The sequence below is a fragment of the Colias croceus genome, chromosome 7 (assembly GCF_905220415.1).
Source record: "Colias croceus chromosome 7, ilColCroc2.1".
In the NCBI taxonomy this organism is placed as follows: Eukaryota; Metazoa; Arthropoda; class Insecta; order Lepidoptera; family Pieridae; genus Colias; species Colias croceus.
In genome coordinates, this window is record NC_059543.1 from 5,789,374 (window position 1) to 5,812,325 (window position 22,952).

General features: G+C 38.7%; 1 protein-coding gene across 1 annotated transcript; it reads left to right on the forward strand.

The window, feature by feature from the left end:
- The first annotated feature begins 637 nt into the window (after window positions 1-637).
- On the forward strand, window positions 638-21,610 carry LOC123693233 (carbonic anhydrase 1-like). Its single transcript, XM_045638234.1, has 10 exons — window positions 638-656; window positions 3,130-3,239; window positions 15,238-15,321; window positions 15,423-15,474; window positions 15,551-15,580; window positions 16,539-16,703; window positions 17,010-17,018; window positions 18,072-18,319; window positions 20,246-20,449; window positions 21,505-21,610. Exons 1-10 carry the CDS (start codon window positions 638-640, stop codon window positions 21,607-21,609), a joined length of 1,026 nt encoding a protein of 341 aa, XP_045494190.1. The 3' UTR covers window position 21,610.
- Window positions 21,611-22,952: the final 1,342 nt, after the last annotated feature.

Sequence of the window (22,952 nt, forward strand, 5' to 3'; positions counted from 1 at the left end):
GAAAGGATAGAATAAATTCGATTGCTCAGGCGGGTCACGAGTGGCTGAGTTGGTTAGGCATCCGCCCCGGAATGGCGCGAAGGATGCGGGTTCAAGTCCCGCCTCGTGATCGAATTTTTTCTATTCTTTATAAATTTATATTTATAAAGCATTTGAATGCCTTAAAAACCAAAAAATATAAATTCAGGAATAATTCTTTCATACATATATTTTTGGTATCTCGAACCGTTTACGCAGCGCACGTAATGGAAGCCCTCAAGGATGAATAATTTTCTCCGTTTTTTTTTACATTTTCCATTATTTCTTCGCTCCCAATCGTTATATCGTGATGTTATATAGCCTATAGCCTTCCTCGATAAATGTTCTATTCAACACAAAAATAATTTTTCAATTCGAACCAGTAGTTTCTGAGATTAGCGCGTTCAAACAAACAAACAAACAAACAAATAAACTCTTCAGCTTTATAATATTAGTATAGATTATATAGCCTATAGCCTTCCTCGATAAATGTTCTATTCAACACAAAAATAATTTTTCAATTCGAACCAGTAGTTTCTGAGATTAGCGCGTTCAAACAAACAAACAAACAAACAAACAAACTCTTCAGCTTTATAGGTAATATTAGTATAGATTGATGATGATTGACCACGCGCAAGGTTACTAATTTCCACTACATCCTCAGGCAAATCGTCAATTTCTATGAACATTGAATCTGTAAATAAAAAAAATCAAAAGATAACTGTACCTAATTTTATTAAAAAGCTAATTTAACAAATAAAGTTTTATCAAGAACTAAAGTGACCTTCTTTGGGCGTTTAATATAGTCTTGTAAAAATTATACATACAAATAAAATTTCATCATTTTCTTATTTTGTCATAACTTTAACTAATTAAAAACATGAGTCTAACACAATCACTGTTATCTACTATTACCTACATATATTAACTGTAATGGTGTCTTGTTTGACATCAAAATATAATAAACATCAACCCTCACTTATAAAAATTTAGTATATTCACATGAAATATAAGCGCACTCGCGACTCTGGGAAGATATGAATTATTTATTTGACTTTAAAAAAAAACAACCTCACCAACATCATAATAATATTTAAATTATGAATTTCCAAGAAGCGTTAATATTATGTAAATTGATTTGATTTTAATGAAATCTCATAGATGGCGCTGTTTTAAATTTGTCTTTATACTACTAAGATTCATTATACATATTCACATGAAATATAAGCGCACCTGAAATGGACTCTGGGAAGATATGAATTATTTATTTAACTTTAAAAAAAACAACCTCACCAACATCATAATAATATTTAAATTATAAATTTCCAAGAAGCGTTAATATTATGTAAATTGATTTGATTTTAATGAAATCTCATAGATGGCGCTGTTTTAAATTTGTCTTTATACTACTAAGATTCATTATACTGTTTCTCTGCCAAAATTACTTAAATGACGTAGTTTTTATAGTGTAAAGATAGACAATAGCATGGCTTACTCAAAAACAACATTTAAACATGATTCTTTAGATTGTACGCTGTCGTAGTACAGAGAATACGTAAGAAAAATAAAGGTTCACAGCTCCTCCCCCGTAGGTGATAGCTTGATAATATGTAGCCTATAGCCTGACCCGACCAGTGAGTAATATTCATGCAAAATTTGAAGTCAATCTATGCAGTACTTTTCGAGATTAGCCCAGACAACCATACAGACAAACAGACAAACAGACAAACAGACAAAAATTCTAAAAACTATGTTTTTGGGTTCTGTATCGATTATAGATCATGGATTATGTATTCTTTTAAAAAAATATTCAATGTACAGTTTTGACTTTCCTACGATTTTATTATATGTATAGATAATAGTAACTACATTCAACTTGTACTATTTTGTGCAACACCAAAACAATTACTAGTTATAGACTGTGACTATAGACTTGCTATAGACACGAAATAATATTGTCACATCAATGTCATGAGCAATTGCTGTTAAATTTGTCATTTCAAACAGTGTATGTAGGTATTGAAAATTACACATTAATTTTATAATATAGAAGCTTTATTTGAGGTCCAGTTCAAGATTAATTTAAAATAATTAATTTGGATTAACATGTGCAAAACCACTTTTTTATTGTTATTGTTGACGAGAAATTATGTGATATTTTCAGGTATGTAAAGTTAGTTAAACACGTTTTATTTATTGAGTTTGAATTTAAAAACAATATTTTCAGTGTTAGTTCGTTCTAGAATTAGAGTTTTTTATTCAATTCTAGAGGAATATAGAATAACTAGATTTCCGCCCGCGGCTTCGCCCGCGTTTTCAAATTAAAACCCGCATAGTTCCCGTTCCGGTTGGATTTCCGGGATAAAATCTTTTCTATGTGTTAATCCAAGTTACCCTCTATATGTGTGCTAAATTTGCGTGAAAGAGTCAAATACACACACACACACACATACAAAGTTTCGCATTTATAATATTAGTAGGATAGGATAAGTTAGGTAATATTATACCGTATCCATTATACATTATCTGTACGTTTATTCCATACAGTATCATGTATTTTGGCTATAATAGCATGGTAGGTAATGTATGGGTCTGCATAAATCTCCTTTAGGCGAGTTGAAACCTCACAAATGAAATCACAAAGCCCTGAAGCTACACTGATAAGCGCACTGTAATGTTTCTTACGTTAATACTGAAAAAATATACGCTTAACCCAACCATGACCTTGTATGGAATTTAAATGTTTTTTTATTTACTTACGACGAGCTTAGGACAGAAAATACAACAGCGAAAAAATTGAAATAGGATATTCTATCTATGTATCTATTGTCTAGATTCTAGGCAAATACGTTCACAATAGGATTTGATCTAAGCGTTATCTATAACAGTATAAAGTAGTATATTGTAGTAATAAACTCTATAGGTGTTATGGGAAATTTTTAAGAAGCATTCAGTCCGCCTATAGATTTTTCCATTCAAAGAACTTGTCACTAAAATAATTATAAATGTTATTTGGAGCACAAATCTTTCGAGATCAGGAAAAATATTGTAATCCAGAAAAGCACTCCATAAAATTTAATGCACTATATTAATTGTATTGTAACTGAACAGGTTACACACAAGATCAGACCACCTCTCGGCCTAATACTCTTTTGGATGACGCTGATGATATACAAAGGCAATTGGACAATGAAGTACGAGATCGACTTCAATATGGACAGGTTCTTATGCCTTATATAAAGCTAGTCATCTGAACTGATAAACGACGCCATTTACTGGTAGATTAGAACTATCCATTCAGGCAAGAAACTGACGCAGCCAAATTTCATATGAGTCTATTGAAGCGTGTGTGAAAAATGAGATAGATCTGTTTACTTTTTTAATATTTTATAATATATAAAGCTACACTACCACTCACTCACTCACTGACATCGCTTTTCTCGGAAACTACGTGGAAAGTGGGGGGGATTTCGACGTGATCGTGTAGAGGTGCGCCGAGTGACCAGAGGAAAAATATAGCGATCTCGATCACCTTCGAATACCGAGTGGACCCCTGGTGGTGCGCAGAAACGGTGCCACCTGGAGGGGGGGTGTCTGAACAAAAAATGCTCGGAACTGGTGGCGATTACCAGGGATGATGGAAAAATGGTGATTTTCGCGAAAACAAGATGGCCGCCGTACTTTGCCAAAATCGCCGTTTATGAATCCTTACGTCTCAAATTTGGCACACGTGCTCTGTTCGAGCCGGCGAATCGATCGGTGCCCCGTTCGAGTGGCTCCGGGCCCCAGTTTCCAACTTCCATACAACGTAAAATCCAACGGCCCGCGGAAACGGTGCGAGTTGGGTGGGGGGTGTCGGAACTAAAAATGATCACCACCCTGGGACGCTACCAGGGAGCCGTAGTGGGACGCTCGATTTTGGAATTTTTCCATTTTTGGCGCAAACATAAAAACGTAAATTTAGACGAGGTGGCGCAACGGAGAAATACACCAATGATGCATTCGTACTCGCCCAGCTCCCAGGATATCCAGAAAAATACGAAATCTTAAACTTTCCCTCATCTCTCGAAGACGGTCAACGGCCCGCGCAAACGGTAGCAGCTACATCTGGGGTGCTCGAACTAAACTTGGAGTAGACCTCGAGCAATTACCACAGAGTGCGAAAAAAATTCAAAATGGCGGAAAAAATGGCCGCCGCCATACAAATTCTAAAACGGCCACCGCTGGTGTGATCGCGCTGAAACTTGGCACAGGGGCTTTAATCGAGCCGCACATTAAGGTGGGATACTCATAATTGAATTTCCACCGCTGGTTTCCGAGTTTCATACAACGCGAAATTCGACGGCTCTCGGAAACGGCGCGAGATAGGTGGGGGGTGTAGAACTAAAAAATGATCAGGAAGATGGGGTGCTACCAGGGCAATCGAGAAATTTCAAATTGGACGCAATTTTTTTTCAAAAAATGGCCAATTTTTCAAAGCAAGATGGTGGCGCCGGTTCCGTCACGATCGGTCTGAAAATTGACTTCTGTGCTTTAATCGGCCAGATTTACAAACCTGCATACTCAGAATTTCTCTCCGACCCCGGGTTTCCATTTTCCATACATCAGGAAATTCAACGGCTCTCTGAATTGGTGGCACTTAGGTTGGGGTCACCAAGGTAAAAATGTTTAAAAACTTGGTCCGCTTCCAGGCACATAAAAATTTTTGCTAAAAAGCGAAATTTTTTTTTTCGAAAATTTTGTATGGAAATTTCCATAGTAGGAAGGGTAATTGAATAGCATCGGCAAAAGACGGCACCGCGGGCTGCTTGCTGCCCGCGCACCGCGCAACTTCGAGGGTTGACAGCCTCCCGGAGTAGAAAATGTTTATTTACTTTTGAACTACCTCACGAGCCAAGCGAGCGAAGCGAGCGAGTCACGGCAGCGGCCAGCGTAAATATTCAAATAGGTAGCGAGGAGCGAAGCGACGAGCGTGTTAGGTTAACTTTTGAACTACTTACCGCACGAGCCAAGCGAGCGAAGCGAGCGAGTCGCGTCAACGGCCGGCCTAAATATTCAAATAGGTAGCGAGGAGCGAAGCGACGAGCGTGTTAGGTTAACTTATGAACTACCTACCGCACGAGCCAAGCGAGCGAAGCGAGCGAGTCGCGGCAGCGGCCGGCATAAATATTCAAATAGGTAGCGAGGAGCGAAGCGACGAGCGAGTTAGGTTAACTTTTGAACTACTGCACTAGCCAAGCGAGCGAAGCGAGCAAGTCACGTCAGCGGCCGGCGTAAAAATTCAAAGAAGTAGCGAGGAGCGAAGCGACGAGCGAGTAAGGTTAACTTTTGAACTACTGCACTAGCCAAGCGAGCGAAGCGAGCAAGTCACGTCAGCAGCCGGCGTAAATATTGAAAGAAAGAGCGAGGAGCGAAGCGACGAGCGAGTTAGGTTAACTTTTGAACTACTGCACTAGCCAAGCGAGCGAAGCGAGCAAGTCACGTCAGCGGCCGGCGTAAATATTCAAAGAAGTAGCGAGGAGCGAAGCGACGAGCGAGTTAGGTTAACTTTTGAACTACTGCACTAGCCAAGCGAGCGAAGCGAGCAAGTCACGTCAGCGGCCGGCGTAAATATTCAAATAGGTAGCGAGGAGCGATTAAGCGACGAGCGTGTTAAGTAAACTCTTGAACAGAAGCGACTTTAGGGCGATTCCCACTCAAACAAAAAAACTACGTAGGTTAAAAACTATTAAAACTACGTTAAAAAAACCGACTTCAAAAACGGAAAAGTAGGTTCTTATTTTTAGTGCCGAAAACATAATGATTTTGATTTTAAACGAAGCTACTAAAAAGACTGAAGTTTTCAATACGTAATAATATATTCATCTTCACACATTTATTGAGTGAATGAGCCAATCGTTCACGCTTTATAAGCGTAGGACTTACACCAAGAGTAGTGTAGTTTTTGTATCGAAAATAGCCAATTTTTTGTATTGCGAATAATGTAATTGAATTGCAAGTAGGTAGTTCTTGTATCGAAATAATCGTAGTTCTTGTATCAAAAAATAGCGTAGTTTAATAAGTGCTTATGTTTGGCACCGACTTCAAACCTATATAGTGAATAACACAACTAAATAATATGTAGTAACTAATTAATTATTAAACGACGCTACTAATGATGACTTGAAGTTTTCAATATGTTTTATACATCTTCACACATTTATTGTCTTGAACAGTTTATTATGAAAAGTCACCGCTATTGATTAGACACATCAAAAAAATAAAATTCGGGATCACGTTTCAAAAATTTAACCAATATTTGAATAAGTAATTTATAAGCAGTTTCGACTGACTGTAGAATCGCTGTTAGCAGATGTAACAAATGGATAGGAAATTCGAATGCATTTTCAAATGACTGAAGATTTCTGCTCTGGGATGAGCCGCGAGCTGCTTGCAGCTCGCGCACCGCGCGTCCTCGAAGGTGAACAGCCCCCCGGAATAGAAAATATTTGAATGGGGAATTTATAAGCACTTCGATTGACTGTGGAATCGCTGTTAGCAGATAATAACAAATTGACAGGGAATTTTAACGCATTTTCAAATGACTGAAGATTTTTGTCCCTGGGATGTACCGCGGGCTGCTTGCAGCCCGCGCACCACGCACCCTCGATGGTGGATACCCCCGGAATAGAAAATATTTGAATGGGGAATTTATAAGCAGTTTCGACTGACTGTAGAATCGCTGTTAGCAGATGTTACAATTGGAAAGGAAATTCGAATGCATTTTAAAATGACTGAAGATTTCTGCCCTGGGATGAGCCGCGAGCTGCTTGCAGCTCGCGCACCACGCACCCTCGAAGGTGAACCGCCCCCCGGAATATAAAATATTTGAATTTGAAATTTAAAAGCACTTCCGATTGACTGTGGAATCGCTGTTTGCAGATAATAGCAAATTTACGGGGAATTTTAATGCATTTTCAAATGACTGAAGATTTCTGCCCTGGGATGCTTCGCGGGCTGCTTGCAGCCCGCGCACTACGCTCCCTCGAAGGTGGACAGCCTCCCGGAGTGGAAAATACTTGAATGGGGAATTTATAAGCATTACCGACTGACTGTAGAATCGCTGTTAGCAGATGTTACAAATGGACAGAAAATTCGAATTTATTTTCAAATGACTGCCCTATTGCTTCAACCCAGGGGCAAAAGGGGCTCGCGGGCTGCTTGCAGCCCGCGCACAACGCACCTTCGAAGGTCGACAGCATTCCAGAATAGAAAATATTTGAATTGGGAATTTATAAGCATTACCGACTGATTGTAGAATCGCTGTTAGCAGATGTAACAAATGCACAGAAAATTCGAATATATTTTCAAATGACTGCCCTATAGCTTCAACCCAGGGGCAAAAGGGGCTCGCGGGCTGCTTGCAGCCCGCGCACAACGCACCAGCTAGTTATTATTATAATTATCATATATATATAAAGCTACACTACCACTCACTCACTGACTGACTGACATCGGGTTTCTCGGAAACTACGGGGAAAGTTGAGGGGATTTTGACGTGGTCGTGTAGAGGTGCTTCCAGTGACCACCGGAAAAATATAGCGATCTCGATCATCTTCGAAAACCAAGTGGACCCCTGGAGGTGCGCAAAAACGGTGGTACCTGGAGGGGGGGTGTCTGAACAAAAAATGCTCGGAACTGGTGGCAATTACCAGGGGTGGTGGAAAAATGGGGATTTTCGCGAAAACAAGATGGCCGCCGTACTTTGCCAAAATCGCCGTTTATGAATCCTTACGTCTCAAATTTGGCACACGTGCTCTGTTCAAGCCGGCAAATCGATCGGTGCCCCGTTCAAGTGGCTCCGGGCCCCCGTTTCCAACTTCCATACAACGTAAAATCCAACGGCCCGCGGAAACGGTGCGAGTTGGGTGGGGGGTCCCGGAACTAAAAATGATCACCACCCTGGGACGCTACCAGGGAGCCATAGTGGGATGCTCGATTTTGGAATTTTTCCATTTTTGGCGCAAACATAAAAACGTAAATTTAGACGAGGTGGTGCAATAGAGAAATAAACCAATGACGCATTCATACTCGCCCAGCTCCCAGGATATCCAGAAAAATCCGAAATCTTAAACTTTCCTTCATCTCTCGAAGACGGTCAACGGCCCGCGCAAACGGTAGCAGATACATCTGGGGTGCTCAAACTAAACTTGTAGTAGACCTCGAGCAATTACCACAGATAGTGAAAAAAATTCAAAATGGCGGAAAAAATGGCCGCCGCCATACAAATTCTAAAACGGCCATCGCTGGGCCGATCACGCTGAAACTTGGCGCAGGGGCTTTAATCGAGCCTCACATTGAGTTGGCATACTCATAATCGAGTTTCCATCGCTGGTTTCCGAGTTTCATACAACGCAAAATTCGACGGCTCTCTGAAACGGCGCAAGATAGGTGGGGGGTGTAGAACTAAAAAATGATCAGGAAGATGGGGTGCTACCAGGGCAATCGAGAAATTTCAAATTGGACGTAATTTTTTTTCAAAAAATGGCAAATTTTTCAAAGCAAGATGGTGGCGCCGGTTCCGTCACGATCGGTCTGAAAATTGACTTCTGTGCTTTGATTGGTCAGATTTACAAAACTGCATACTCAGAATTTCTCTCAGACCCCCGGTTTCCATTTTCCATACATCACGAAATTCAACGGCTCTCTGATCTGGTGGCACTTAGGTTGGGGTCACCAAGGTAAAAAATGTTTAAAAACTTGGTCCGCTTCCAGGCACATAAAAATTTTTGCTAAAAAGCGAAATTTTTTTTTTCGAAAATTTTGTATGGAAATTTCCATAGTAGGAAAGGTAATTGAATAGCAACAAGACGGCACCGCGGGCTGCTTGCTGCCCGCGCACCGCGCAACCTCGAAGGTCGACAGCCTCCCGGAGTAGAAAATATTTATTAACTTTTGAACTACCGCACGAGCCAAGCGAGCGAAGCGAGCGAGTCACGGCAGCGGCCAGCGTAAATATTCAAATAGGTAGCGAGGAGCGAAGCGACGAGCGTGTTAGGTTAACTTTTGAACTACTTACCGCACGAGCCAAGCGAGCGAAGCGAGCGAGTCGCGTCAACGGCCGGCCTAAATATTCAAATAGGTAGCGAGGAGCGAAGCGACGAGCGTGTAAGGTTAACTTTCGAACTACCACACGAGCCATGCGAGCGAAGCGAGCGAGTCACGGCAGCGGCCGGCCTAAATATTCAAATAGGTAGCGAGGAGCGAAGCGACGAGCGTGTTAGGTTAACTTTTGAACTACCTATCGCACGAGCCAAGCGAGCGAAGCGAGCGAGTCGCGCCAGCAGCCGGCCTAAATATTCAAATAGGTAGCGAGGAGCGAAGCGACGAGCGTGTTAGGTTAACTCTTGAACAGTTTATTATGAAAAGTCACTGCCCGCTATCGATAAGACGTTTAAAAAATTTACCAATATTTGAATAAGTAATTTATAAGCAGTTTAGGTAGCGAGGAGCGAAGCGACGAGCGTGTAAGGTTAACTTTCGAACTACCACACGAGCCATGCGAGCGAAGCGAGCGAGTCACGGCAGCGGCCGGCCTAAATATTCAAATAGGTAGCGAGGAGCGAAGCGACGAGCGTGTTAGGTTAACTTTTGAACTACCTATCGCACGAGCCAAGCGAGCGAAGCGAGCGAGTCGCGCCAGCAGCCGGCCTAAATATTCAAATAGGTAGCGAGGAGCGAAGCGACGAGCGTGTTAGGTTAACTCTTGAACAGTTTATTATGAAAAGTTACTGCCCGCTATCGATAAGACGTTTCAAAAATTTAACAATATTTGAATAAGTAATTTATAAGCAGTTTCGACTGACTGTAGAATCGCTGTTAGCAGATGTTACAAATGGAAAGGAAATTCGAATGCATTTTCAAATGACTGAAGATTTCTGCCCTAGGATGAGCCGCGAGCTGCTTGCAGCTCGCGCACCACGCACCCTCGAAGGTGGACAGCCCCCCGGAATAGAAAATTTTGAATGGGGAATTTATAAGCATTACCGACTGACTGTAGAATCGCTGTTAGGAGATGTAACAAATGGATAGGAAATTTGAATGCATTTTCAAATGACTGAAGATTTCTGCCCTGGGATGAGCCGCGAGCTGCTTGCAGCTCGCGCACCATGCACCCTCGAAGGTGAACCGCCCCCCGGAATAGAAAATATTTGAATTTGAAATTTATAAGCACTTCCGATTGACTGTGGAATCGCTGTTTGCAGATAATAGCAAATTGACGGGGAATTTTAATGCATTTTCAAATGACTGAAGATTTCTGTCCTGGGATGCTTCGCGGGCTGCTTGCAGCCCGCGCACTACGCTCCCTCGAAGGTGGACAGCCTCCCGGAGTGGAAAATACTTGAATGGGGAATTTATAAGCATTACCGACTGACTGTGGAATCGCTGTTAGCAGAAAATTACAAATGGACTGGGAATTCTAACACATTTTCTAATGACTGCCCTATTGCTTCAACCCAGGGGCAAAAGGGGCTCGCGGGCTGCTTGCAGCCCGCGCACAACGCACCAGCTAGTTATAATATATAAAGCTACACTACCACTCACTCACTGACTGACTGACATCGGGTTTCTCGGAAACTACGGGGAAAGTTGGGGGGATTTTGACGTGGTCGTGTAGAGGTGCTTCCAGTGACCACCGGAAAAATATAGCGATCTCGATCATCTTCGAAAACCAAGTGGACCCCTGGAGGTGCGCAAAAACGGTGGTACCTGGAGGGGGGGTGTCTGAACAAAAAATGCTCGGAACTGGTGGCAATTACCAGGGGTGGTGGAAAAATGGGGATTTTCGCGAAAACAAGATGGCCGCCGTACTTTGCCAAAATCGCCGTTTATGAATCCTTACGTCTCAAATTTGGCACACGTGCTCTGTTCGAGCCGGCGAATCGATCGGTGCCCCGTTCGAGTGGCTCCGGGCCCCAGTTTCCAACTTCCATACAACGTAAAATCCAACGGCCCGCGGAAACGGTGCGAGTTGGGTGGGGGGTGTCGGAACTAAAAATGATCACCACCCTGGGACGCTACCAGGGAGCCGTAGTGGGATGCTCGATTTTGGAATTTTTCCATTTTTGGCGCAAACATAAAAACGTAAATTTAGCCGAGGTGGTGCAATAGAGAAATAAACCAATGACGCATTCATACTCGCCCAACTCCCAGGATATCCAGAAAAATCCGAAATCTTAAACTTTCCCACATCTCGCGAAGACGGTCAACGGCCCGCGCAAACGGTAGCAGCTGCATCTGGGGTGCTCGAACTAAACTTGTAGTAGACCTCGAGCAATTACCACAGAGTGTGAAAAAAATTCAAAATGGCGGAAAAAATGGCCGCCGCCATACAAATTCTAAAACGGCCATCGCTGATGTGATCGCGCTGAAACTTGGCTCAGGGGCTTTAATCGAGCCGCAAATTAAGTTGGCGTACTCATAATCGAGTTTCCACAGCTGGTTTCCGAGTTTCATACAACGCGAAATTCGACGGCTCTCCGAAACGGCGCGAGATAGGTGGGGTGTGTAGAACTAAAAAATGATCAGGAAGATGGGGCGCTACCAGGACAATCGAGAAATTTCAAATTGGACGCAATTTTTTTTTCAAAAATGGCCAATTTTTCAAAGCAAGATGGTGGCGCCGGTTCCGTCACGATCGGTCTGAAAATTGACTTCTGTGCTCTGATTGGTCAGATTTACAAAACTGCATACTCAGAATTTCTCTCCGACCCCCGGTTTCCATTTTCCATACATCACGAAATTCAACGGCTCTCTGAACTGGTGGCACTTAGGTTGGGGTCACCAAGGTAAAAAATGTTTAAAAACTTGATCCGCTTCCAGGCACATAAAAATTTTTGCTAAAAAGCGAAATTTTTTTTTTTCGAAAATTTTGTATGGAAAGTTCCATATAGGGTAATTTAATAGCAACGGTAAAAGACGGCGCCGCGGGCTGCTTGCTGCCCGCGCACCGCGCAACTTCGAGGGTTGACAGCCTCCCGGAGTAGAAAATATTTATTAACTTTTGAACTACCCCACGAGCCAAGCGAGCGAAGCGAGCGAGTCACGGCAGCGGCCAGCGTAAATATTCAAATAGGTAGCGAGGAGCGAAGCGACGAGCGTGTTAGGTTAACTTTTGAACTACTTACCGAACGAGCCAAGCGAGCGAAGCGAGCGAGTCGCGTCAACGGCTGGCCTAAATATTCAAATGGGTAGCGAGGAGCGAAGCGACGAGCGTGTTAGGTTGCGTGTTAGGAGCGTGGTAGGAGCGAAGCGACGAGCTTGTAAGGTTAACTTTTGAACTACTTACCGCACGAGCCAAGCGAGCGAAGCGAGCGAGTCGCGTCAAAGGCCGGCGTAAATATTCAAATAGGTAGCGAGGAGCGAAGCGACGAGCGTGTTAGGTTAACTTTTGAACTACTTACCGAACGAGCCAAGCGAGCGAAGCGAGCGAGTCGCGTCAACGGCCGGCCTAAATATTCAAATGGGTAGCGAGGAGCGAAGCGACGAGCGTGTTAGGTTAACTTATGAACTACCTACCGCACGAGCCAAGCGAGCGAAGCGAGCGAGTTGCGGCAGCGGCCGGCCTAAATATTCAAATAGGTAGCGAGGAGCGAAGCGACGAGCGTGTTAGGTTAACTCTTGAACAGTTTATTATGAAAAGTCACTGCCCACTATCGATAAGACGTTTAAAAAATTTACCAATATTTGAATAAGTAATTTATAAGCAGTTTAGGTAGCGAGGAGCGAAGCGACGAGCGTGTAAGGTTAACTTTTGAACTAACACACGAGCCATGCGAGCAAAGCGAGCGAGTCACGGCAGCGGCCGGCCTAAATATTCAAATAGGTAGCGAGGAGCGAAGCGACGAGCGTGTTAGGTTAACTTTTGAACTACCTATCGCACGAGCCAAGCGAGCGAAGCGAGCGAGTCGCGGCAGCGGCCGGCCTAAATATTCAAATAGATAGCGAGGAGCGAAGCGACGAGCGTGTTATGTTAACTCTTGAACAGTTTATTATGAAAAGTCACTGCCCGCTATCGATAAGACGTTTCAAAAATTTAACAATATTTGAATAAGTAATTTATAAGCAGTTTCGACTGACTGTAGAATCGCTGTTAGCAGATGTTACAAATGGAAAGGAAATTCGAATGCATTTTCAAATGACTGAAGATTTCTGCCCTGGGACGAGCCGCGAGCTGCTTGCAGCTCGCGCACCACGCAACCTCGAAGGTGGACAGCCCCCCGGAATAGAAAATATTTGAATGGGGAATTTATAAGCAGTTTCGACTGACTGTAGAATCGCTGTTAGCAGATGTTACAAATGGAAAGGAAATTCGAATGCATTTTCAAATGACTGAAGATTTCTGCCCTGGGACGAGCCGCGAGCTGCTTGCAGCTCGCGCACCACGCAACCTCGAAGGTGGACAGCCCCCCGGAATAGAAAATATTTGAATGGGGAATTTATAAGCAGTTTCGACTGACTGTAGAATCGCTGTTAGCAGATGTTACAAATGGAAAGGAAATTCGAATGCATTTTCAAATAACTGAAGATTTCTGCCCTGGGACGAGCCGCGAGCTGCTTGCAGCTCGCGCACCACGCAACCTCGAAGGTGGACAGCCCCCCGGAATAGAAAATATTTGAATGGGGAATTTATAAGCAGTTTCGAGTGACTGTAGAGTCGCTGTTAGGAGATGTAACAAATGGATAGGAAATTCGAATGCATTTTCAAATGACTGAAGATTAATTCTGCCCTGGGATGCTTCGCGGGCTGCTTGCAGCCCTCGCACTACGCTCCCTCGAAGGTGGACAGCCTCCCGGAGTGGAAAATACTTGAATGGGGAATTTATAAGCATTAACGACTGACTGTAGAATCGCTGTTAGCAGATGTAACAAATGGACAGAAAATTCGAATATATTTTCAAATGACTGCCCTATTGCTTCAACCCAGGGGCAAAAGGGGCTCGCGGGCTGCTTGCAGCCCGCGCACAACGCACCAGCTAGTTATATTTTATATAGGTACTAGTTCGATACTATATTCAAATATTTATTAACGTTCTACGAACATTTCTCTATAGCTGATATACGATTACATAATTGCGACCTTACGTGATAAATAACACCGTCTTTAACGACGTGACACTTTCAAATCTACAAGCCTCAATGGTTAATGCTTCAATATACCTGGTCTCTGAAATTACCTTGATTATCAAGGATATATACTCGCTCCTTCTCTCCTTCAATACGTGACTAATAGGCGAACTAAATCTTGGAAATGCCTCAATCTAAATCCGGATATAAACGTTACCCCACCCAAACATCTTAAGGTTCAAATTGCAAATAACATTCTCTAACTAAACATCTAAGTGAGGTTATCAATCTTGACACTAAATCGATACTTAGTCAATACTTCGCTAGGACGTAACCGTATAATGAGTAATATTATCAATCACATATTTTATAAACAAAACTTGATATTATCCACATTTGTGAAAAGGAAAACGACTTGGCATTAACAAACTTACGTCCACCTGCTTTGACCAGGTCACAAAGAACGAACTATTAATTATTTTTTAAACCGGGACGCCAGTTTTAAGGTAAATCCGGTATACTAAATATGATATTATAATAACATAATTTAGGCTGCTTTTCCACCAGAGATGTGCTATGCTTACACAGAGCTTAGCATCAGTGGAATCGGTCACATAGTTTCACAGCATAGCTATTATCACAGATAATAATTATAATAGTATGTACATTATCGCAACATAGCTACACAATACACATCTTTAAAAGCGCAGTGAAGATTATTTTGCTATTTCTGCGAAAATATATGCGATAAGAAATATATCATAATATTATAGTATAAGTAACATTCTCTCAACAATCTTAGATAAACAATCAAAGTTAGAAAGACCAATGCTCACGGTAGAGGAAGACTTCTTATCTATAAAATGATAAAATTTTATTATGATTTCCGGATAACAATTATATTTTGCATTAAATTGGGAAATAAAACAATGTCTAGATATACCAGAAGAACAAAACTATGTAGCAAAATATAGGGAGGTCCTTTTCACGATTTCTTTGATATTTCAATTATTGTAAAATAAGATCTATCTCGTATATAACAATTTCAATTTTTATTTGTTTCTGTTATTTAATAGTATAATGAGTAATATTACCTAATGTATTATTTTGCAGCCAAAAACTATTTGGGTGTTCCATATACCAACACAATTCCCTGAAATACTGACTAGTCCATTAAATCTGGTGAAACGATTTCATGTAAGTTAATAAACGCTTACCTACCTATTTTTAGTACTACTGGAAGTACTTTTCTGGAACTTTTTAGTTTCTAAATTCAACATTATTTTTTATTTTTCTAGATCATGTCGAAGGGTAAATACAAAAACCATAATATAAACGAGGACAGCAAAGGTAAAAATACCCCATATTAGTAATGTTCTACGGTTTTTATTTACGTAGTTACGAAAAAATAGTATATTTTTTTCAGGAACGATGATCAAAAGATGGAGCTTTAAAGGTAAATAGAATATGTATTTATATAGAACTACTTATTTGCTACGTCTGAAACGGCTTACTTAAGTAGTCTTTGGTGAAAGAATATTCTGTTTAGGGCTAGTTGTTTTTTATATGAATCAAGTACTTACCTGAGTTACCTACTAAATATTTGAAAAAGAAAATCCCGTCAAATAAAGCTTACTGGATTTATTTAAAAAGAGTTTACAATTTTTTTTTAAACAATCATTATTCATATAAATGAAAGGGAATTAAGAGATATTATTGTTTTTCCAATCAGTTATCGGCATTTAGCTCGCACGCTTAATTTCAAAACATGTCAAATTTAATACTGATTTATGTTCGGCAAATGTTTAAGCCGTTCAAAAACGCAATTATTAAATCGTTGATGGAATTTATTTTTATTGTATTACATATTTCATTGATGATATTGGATTAACCGAAAATCTTTGCTGGAAAAAAAGACTACTTACCTAATTACTTACTAATATTCGTCGATATTATTTTGAAATAAATTACAAAATGACGAAATTTACAGACGGTGACATGTTTTACCCTCAGGGTCTACCCGTTAAATCATTAGTTAGGTAATTTCTTTTTATGTAAAATAAATATTAAAATTAAAATATGTTTTATATTAAATCGGTTATTAAGAGCGATCTCTATTTTTAATCTTTATCTAATTCCGAGACTGCAATCTATTTCAAACTGAATAATCAATTTCCTTCAAGATAGGCATACCTTATTGTAGACTGCTTCATTCAACCAAGCCATTATTATCCCTTTATTACTATAAAACTACCTATTTAATTTCTTTGTGCCAGCTAAATTTTACCATAATTGCTACAATCACATTGGATTCATGCTATTGAAAAGTTTAAGCTACTTACTTACGTACTTTACTTAGTGTTTAGTGATCATGATTGTGAAATTGAAATTAATTTTATTCCTATTTTCTTTAGATCAAAATAAATGGTTTCAAAATTATCCTGAGTGTAATGGCCGATCGCAGTCACCTGTCAACATACCAACAAAGGGTCTAATAGAAGCGAAACACAGTCGAAGCCTGATTTTCGCTAATTATGACTTGCGCCCACATAGTTACAATTTACGTTATATTAAAGATCGTTGTAAGTAGTTTATTTTTACTTATCTTCTATAAGATTTGTCTAGAAGACTTGATTGCCTATAAACAAATTATCGTTCTTCAAAATATAATGTGTAGGTACCTAATATTATAAGACAACATGACTACTTATAAATAAATAATGGTTTTATAAAATTATACGAGATAATTTAAAACATAATATTAATTATTTCAAACATATAATTAATTGCAAAATTGTATTTTCAGTTATAGACAATAGTAATTCCTATTAATAATTAATATGCTTGCCTCCTTGGTACAATGGTTAACGCGTGAGTGTAGGTAGAACCAAGGGGTCCTGGGTTCGATTCCCGGTGGAGACGAAGGAAAAAAAATGTCTCAGTCCTGCTTGTCCCTAAAGAAAATCGATAGTGAAACAGATACCTTTCCCTTACCCCACTTGGAGACACGGGACTTCACTTTGGTGTATGTGTTAGTTCTTGTGTTTGGTTATATTTGGAATTTCAATCATAAAAGAGAAGGCAACAGGGGAAAGAAAATTAAAAATCACGCGTACACTAGCTTTGAAAGCAGTAAAAGGATAGGGTCGTATCCAGTAATTTTGTCAATTCTCGGATTTTTTTATCAGAAGCTCGTGGAAAATATCTTAAACCCGCAATAAAGTTGAAAAGTTATCAATGACACAGTAATTCGATAGAAAAACCCTTTTAACTTGAAAGCTTTAGGTACTGTTATAATTCCCATTCTTTAACTTGACCTTTGCTCCTGAATTTAATACAGATTATTATGCTTTCAGTAGAGACATAATGGAAAGAGGGGTTAATTTCTAAATCGTAAAATCTATTGCAATAATGGAATAATAGAAAAATTAATATATATAATTTAATTTGTACAGATATTAATAGGCGCTAGATATTTTAAATATCTGAATAGACACAATTAAATTGAATTGCTGATAATTAAATAATAAACTCTCCAGACGACTTCAAGAAAACGGTTGTCTTGATAACACAGTTCGATTGCGAAGGGTTGAAAATTATTAGCATTTACAGTCAGCTCTAAAATAAAGATTCCTTTACCAAGCAACCAAGTCTGTTATGTAAAATGTCTTTGGGGAAACGATAAAATTTACCTTTTATTGCAAAGCTAAATGTAATCGCTACCCGCCCAATTGAGCTGATTAACTGAACTATCGTAAAAGTCTACTTGTGTCATAACGTTTTAACGAGCTTTGGTTCCTACATACGTCACGTAATAAGGAAGTCATTTTCTTTCTTATAAGGAAAAACTGATGTGAAAGTTAAACATTACACATCACATTAAACATCATTACCTAAATGCTCGAACTTCCAGAAAAAAAAAATACATTTACTTTTGTCATTTATAGTCATACTATTCGGTTTCTGGGATCCAAACCGTAGGCCGATGGTGTATGGCGGTGCTGCCCACAGTCGCCGCTACCTCTTCCACTCCATGTCGTTACGCTGGCCCTCAGAACACAGGATTGAGGGAGTGCAGTGCCCTCTGGAGACGCAGGTGCTGCACATCTCAGCGGAGTATAGAACTATGGGTGACGCGATAGCTGCGGCGCCCAGGGATCGTCTGGCATTCCTTGGAATTGTTAATCTGTTTATGGTTTGTTGAGCATATAGCTTTTTATGAGGATTTTACAATAAGTTATAGTGCTTATTTGCTTTAGCAGAAGGTTCATCTTTCATGGTGGCTGTAATATGATAAACACAACTTTATCTGCTACCAGCTACATAGATAAATTTAAGGGACGTATGGTATTATTGTCTACCCCTGAAATCTAATGCTACAGACTAACTGTTGTGTCAATTACGACCTTATATGTAGATGTATCAAAGAGCAATCATCAGAGGGAAAGGTATAAATAAAGACAAAATAAAACAAAAAAAAATCAATAATATTATTTATTTATAAAGAAATCGATATAATGAGTTGGCAATTTTTCGCAACCAATGCACTTGTGTGCATTGATTGCCGAAAAATGTAACATTACTGAGATTAAACTCTGGTTATTTTATACTTTGGGCCACAGATGCGACGTACGATTTGCATCTTGTTCTCATCTTGATGATATGCTTCATGCAAACTTCATGCAACTGTAAAATATTTTATTATATTTTACGATCTACCAATTTCATAAATGTAATACCATATGCATAACATACCCTACGAAATCTCCAGAAAAAAAGAAATAAATGATGTGTTCAGCTTCAGCATGCAAAATTTTCCTTGTACCGCGTACATTTATTTTCGCTTTGGACATTTTACTCAGAGACCTTTTTATTCCCTTGGGACAAAAGATAGCACGCTCAAAATATAACTTTACACACTTTTCATGATAACCTTACTTACTGAATAATGAATTCAACATTATTTTATTATAATAAAAGCATTTATAAGGAATAAAGATGCGAGATTAATTATAATGACTTTCTTTTTAAGTGACTTGCGCTAAAAATAAAACTACGATATAATTTGATCCGTACCAATTACTGATATCTCACAAACATCTGTGTAAATAATTTCTTCCTTTTTGCGCACTTAATGGAAATTACAAACAATTATCCTCATCCAGATTGTGATCACCTTTATCCCGATATTAAAATTAATATCTCGACAAACTTTTTGTCAGCTCCATTTGTGAAAGGATTTCTTTATTTTTATCCTAGGGCTCTAGAAGGTTCTCGCAAACTAATTAATTTTTTCGAGCGTTGTATCCAAACGATTTTGATGTTTATAAAGTGAGGATTAGTGTTGTCAGTTATATTTCGCGTGTTACTTTTTGTAACCAATTATTTAGTCTAATAACAGTAATACAGCTTTTTTTGAACATTTAGCTGAACAAGTAAACCCTCCAATTGTAACAGCGACTGATAAGGTTCTTACAGTAATATGATAATTTGATGGTAACGCTTTGTTATCTTATTCCTACCATTGAAAGTATTTTTACACCTTTTGAGAACATTTTATTGCCATTGGCTTTTCTCTAATGTAAAAGTAACACGTGGAAAATACTTATAGGAAATATAAAATGGGTTATTGAAGAATCATTGACCAACTCAAATCGACTGTAATGTATCGCGTAGGTGAGGAGTTAATATTGAAACTAATTCTGATGATAAAGATGGTAGGTACCTTGTATTTTTTATTAGGGTTCTTTTATAAACTCTCGAATAAAAGTAAGAACTGAAATTGTATAAATATTAGAATAATTGGGTAATTTTACAGGAGAGCAGTTATTTAATTCAGCCTTTTGATATTTCTTTTAACAACGCAGCCATAAGGTAGTATGATGCAGTGAAGGAGTTCAAGATGCGATAATTTTAATATTTTTATATATAAAAATTACATTATAAGAGGTTTATTATTTGACTGTAAAATATTGAGGAGCTATATCTTATCTCCTTACTATGATCTTAGTATAATATCAACACGTAGGTATACAATCGACATAATCCTTCCCTTATCTTTAAGTTTAACGTGATTGATTAATGAACTACAAAGGGATTATAGTGTACTTTATCCCTGCAGTACCAAAATAGAACTCAACGTGGAGTTAAAGAAATAATCATGGCAATGAAGACAAGAAGGTTTAATTCTACGATTCCACTACCCTTGAGTTATTTCAATCCACCGTTTAAGAAATATGCTTGCTATCAAGGATCGCTGACTGCTCCACCATGCACAGAGACAGTATTGTGGCTTATAAGAGCTAAAAGCTTACCGATCACTAGGGTAAGTTAATTATTTTCTAAATGCTTTTTTATACGATTTTAAGCCAAATAAATTAATCTGAGAAATAAGTGTTGCTAGTGCTATAAAATATAGATAGATTTATTAAGTTGAAACTATATACACTATACAGTCTATCTGTAGTCATTATACTCATCTGACGAGTGAAGTTTCCTCGTTAGGTTTGGAGAAGATTCATATCTTTTTGGTGGTAGTTTCACTTCTTTAAGAGGTAGATTTCTTGTCGGAGAATTAGGTGAGTCATGACTGTCTAATATTGTCTATGCTATGCCTATGTATGACTTACAATTAAATGTAGAGCATTGTTAGTTTGTGTCAATTGTTAGTCAACAATACATATTGAAACCTGAAATGGTTCTAACATGTTCTAAGCTCCCGAAATAACCAAGGCTGCAGTAAATATTAAATATTGCATATACGTACATAATATATACAGGATGTCCCACTATTGGTATACTAAGCGTAAAGGTACTTGTAGTTTTGCATACACTGATCACGTAAAAGATACTTATAACGTCAATTTTTTTTTTGGAAAATCCATGTTTTCTTCTCTAGCTTCGGCGCGCAGTCGGCATATACCGCTTCTCTAATGTGAGCATTTTGTCTATGAAAACATAATCTTAAACGATAGCTCACGTGCTGGTGGCAAAGTTGGGCGGGTTGCTTGTTATGCGTGTACACATAGAGTTTTAAAAATTCATCTATTTGAAAAAAAAATGCGTCTGGAATTGTGTAGGTATTTTTACGCACTCATCAGCATATGCAAAATTGATTATAACCTCCTTTGAGCTTAGAATACCAACAGTGGGACATCCTGTATATAGGTACATATATAACATGAAGTAATTCAATTCTCTTATCAGAGGACGCTTCGGTACTCAGCACGAGTAGATTGTTCAGGTCTCCAAAATCGATAGGTATCTATTTGTGATGGAGATTTGTTGAATAAACTATAAATTATATTGATTTCGAAGAAAAATGTTTAATTTTATATTTGATTTAATAGACCAGATCTATTCATTACCCTATAATTTTAGCATGAAGCTCAATCCTTACAAAATCTAATGACAGAAGAGTACCAAGGGAGCCTCCTGCGACAAACGCAACCTTTGAACGACCGCAAGATATATTTGTTTAATTAAAGAAAAGGTATGTAAAACAAAATGGCATGATTAATTTTCAATAATATTTTCTTCTGTTCAAAGCTTCAGAGTTTCTTATACCCGAAAAAATATCTTGGTAATTTGACAGCTGATTGGTTCAGGAGCTAATGTTTTATTTAAAATCTATTTGTAATAGGTAGATGTAATCAATAAGGTTTTTTTCTAGAAACGTTCATATTATGGGTATTCATTCAAAGGTTTTGTATGTTGCTGGAGTTTGATTGAAAAGCCTGGGTGCTTGATTTTATTTTAGTGCTATTACGCTAAAATGCAACAGCATAATATATTATTACTAGCGGTCCGCCCCGGCTTCGCCCGTGGTACATATTAACGTTTTCTCTACATAAGAACCATCCTCGTACTTCAAGGAATATAATAAAAAAAGAATTATCGAAATCGGTTCAGCCGTTCTCGAGTTATGGAATTACAACGAAAAGTGGCATTGATTTTTATATATTAGATATGTATATAAAGCACAAAACCGGAATTATAAAGTATTTTAAATATAAGTACTTACACAAATTAAAGTAAAGTATTTTTTCATAGACGGTATAATATTATAAACTATACGGTGCAAGTACTCGTTGAGTTCATTACATAAATTATTGACGATTACTTTTAATCAATGCAGGTCACCATCGATCGTTAGAAAATGCACTGCGGTACAGATAGCAACACAGCATGATACATCACGATATGCATTTATTATACTAATGTGAACTTAAGGTCTAAGACATAAATGTACAAATAAAGAATGCGTCAATTCCCTTATCGCTAAACTTGATAGAGGCGTTGTATAATAACAAGACAAGAATGTTTTCGCTATTCATTAAGGCGAATGTCGGTTGTGATATTTTAATTAATTATTAAATGTACCTACTAAGTTTACAATATATACGACGATTAATATCATATGTACACATTTCTAGCATCCAATATAACTACCTAATAAATAATAACAGTTCTTCCTCGGAATGACCATCAGGATAAAATATTTATAACAGTGACATTATATTATATTATAATGTGTTATTGTGCTACTTTTTAACATTTGTCTAATATTATAATGTTAGACGTAACTTTTGATTTCATAATTTCCTTTGAACCGGTGCGGTGGCGCATTCGTACGAATCGTTCCTAGGGGATCGGACGTTGTTTAAACGACGTTTGACCACACGAGTCCGATGTGGGTAGTTACCCACACTTAGTTAATAGTCGTTGACTTGCTGCGATTTGTTATCAACTACCTACATCAATTAGGTAGCTGTGTAGAATTGCTGGTACATTCTTATCACATTCAAACTAATATTTAACCCTGCCTC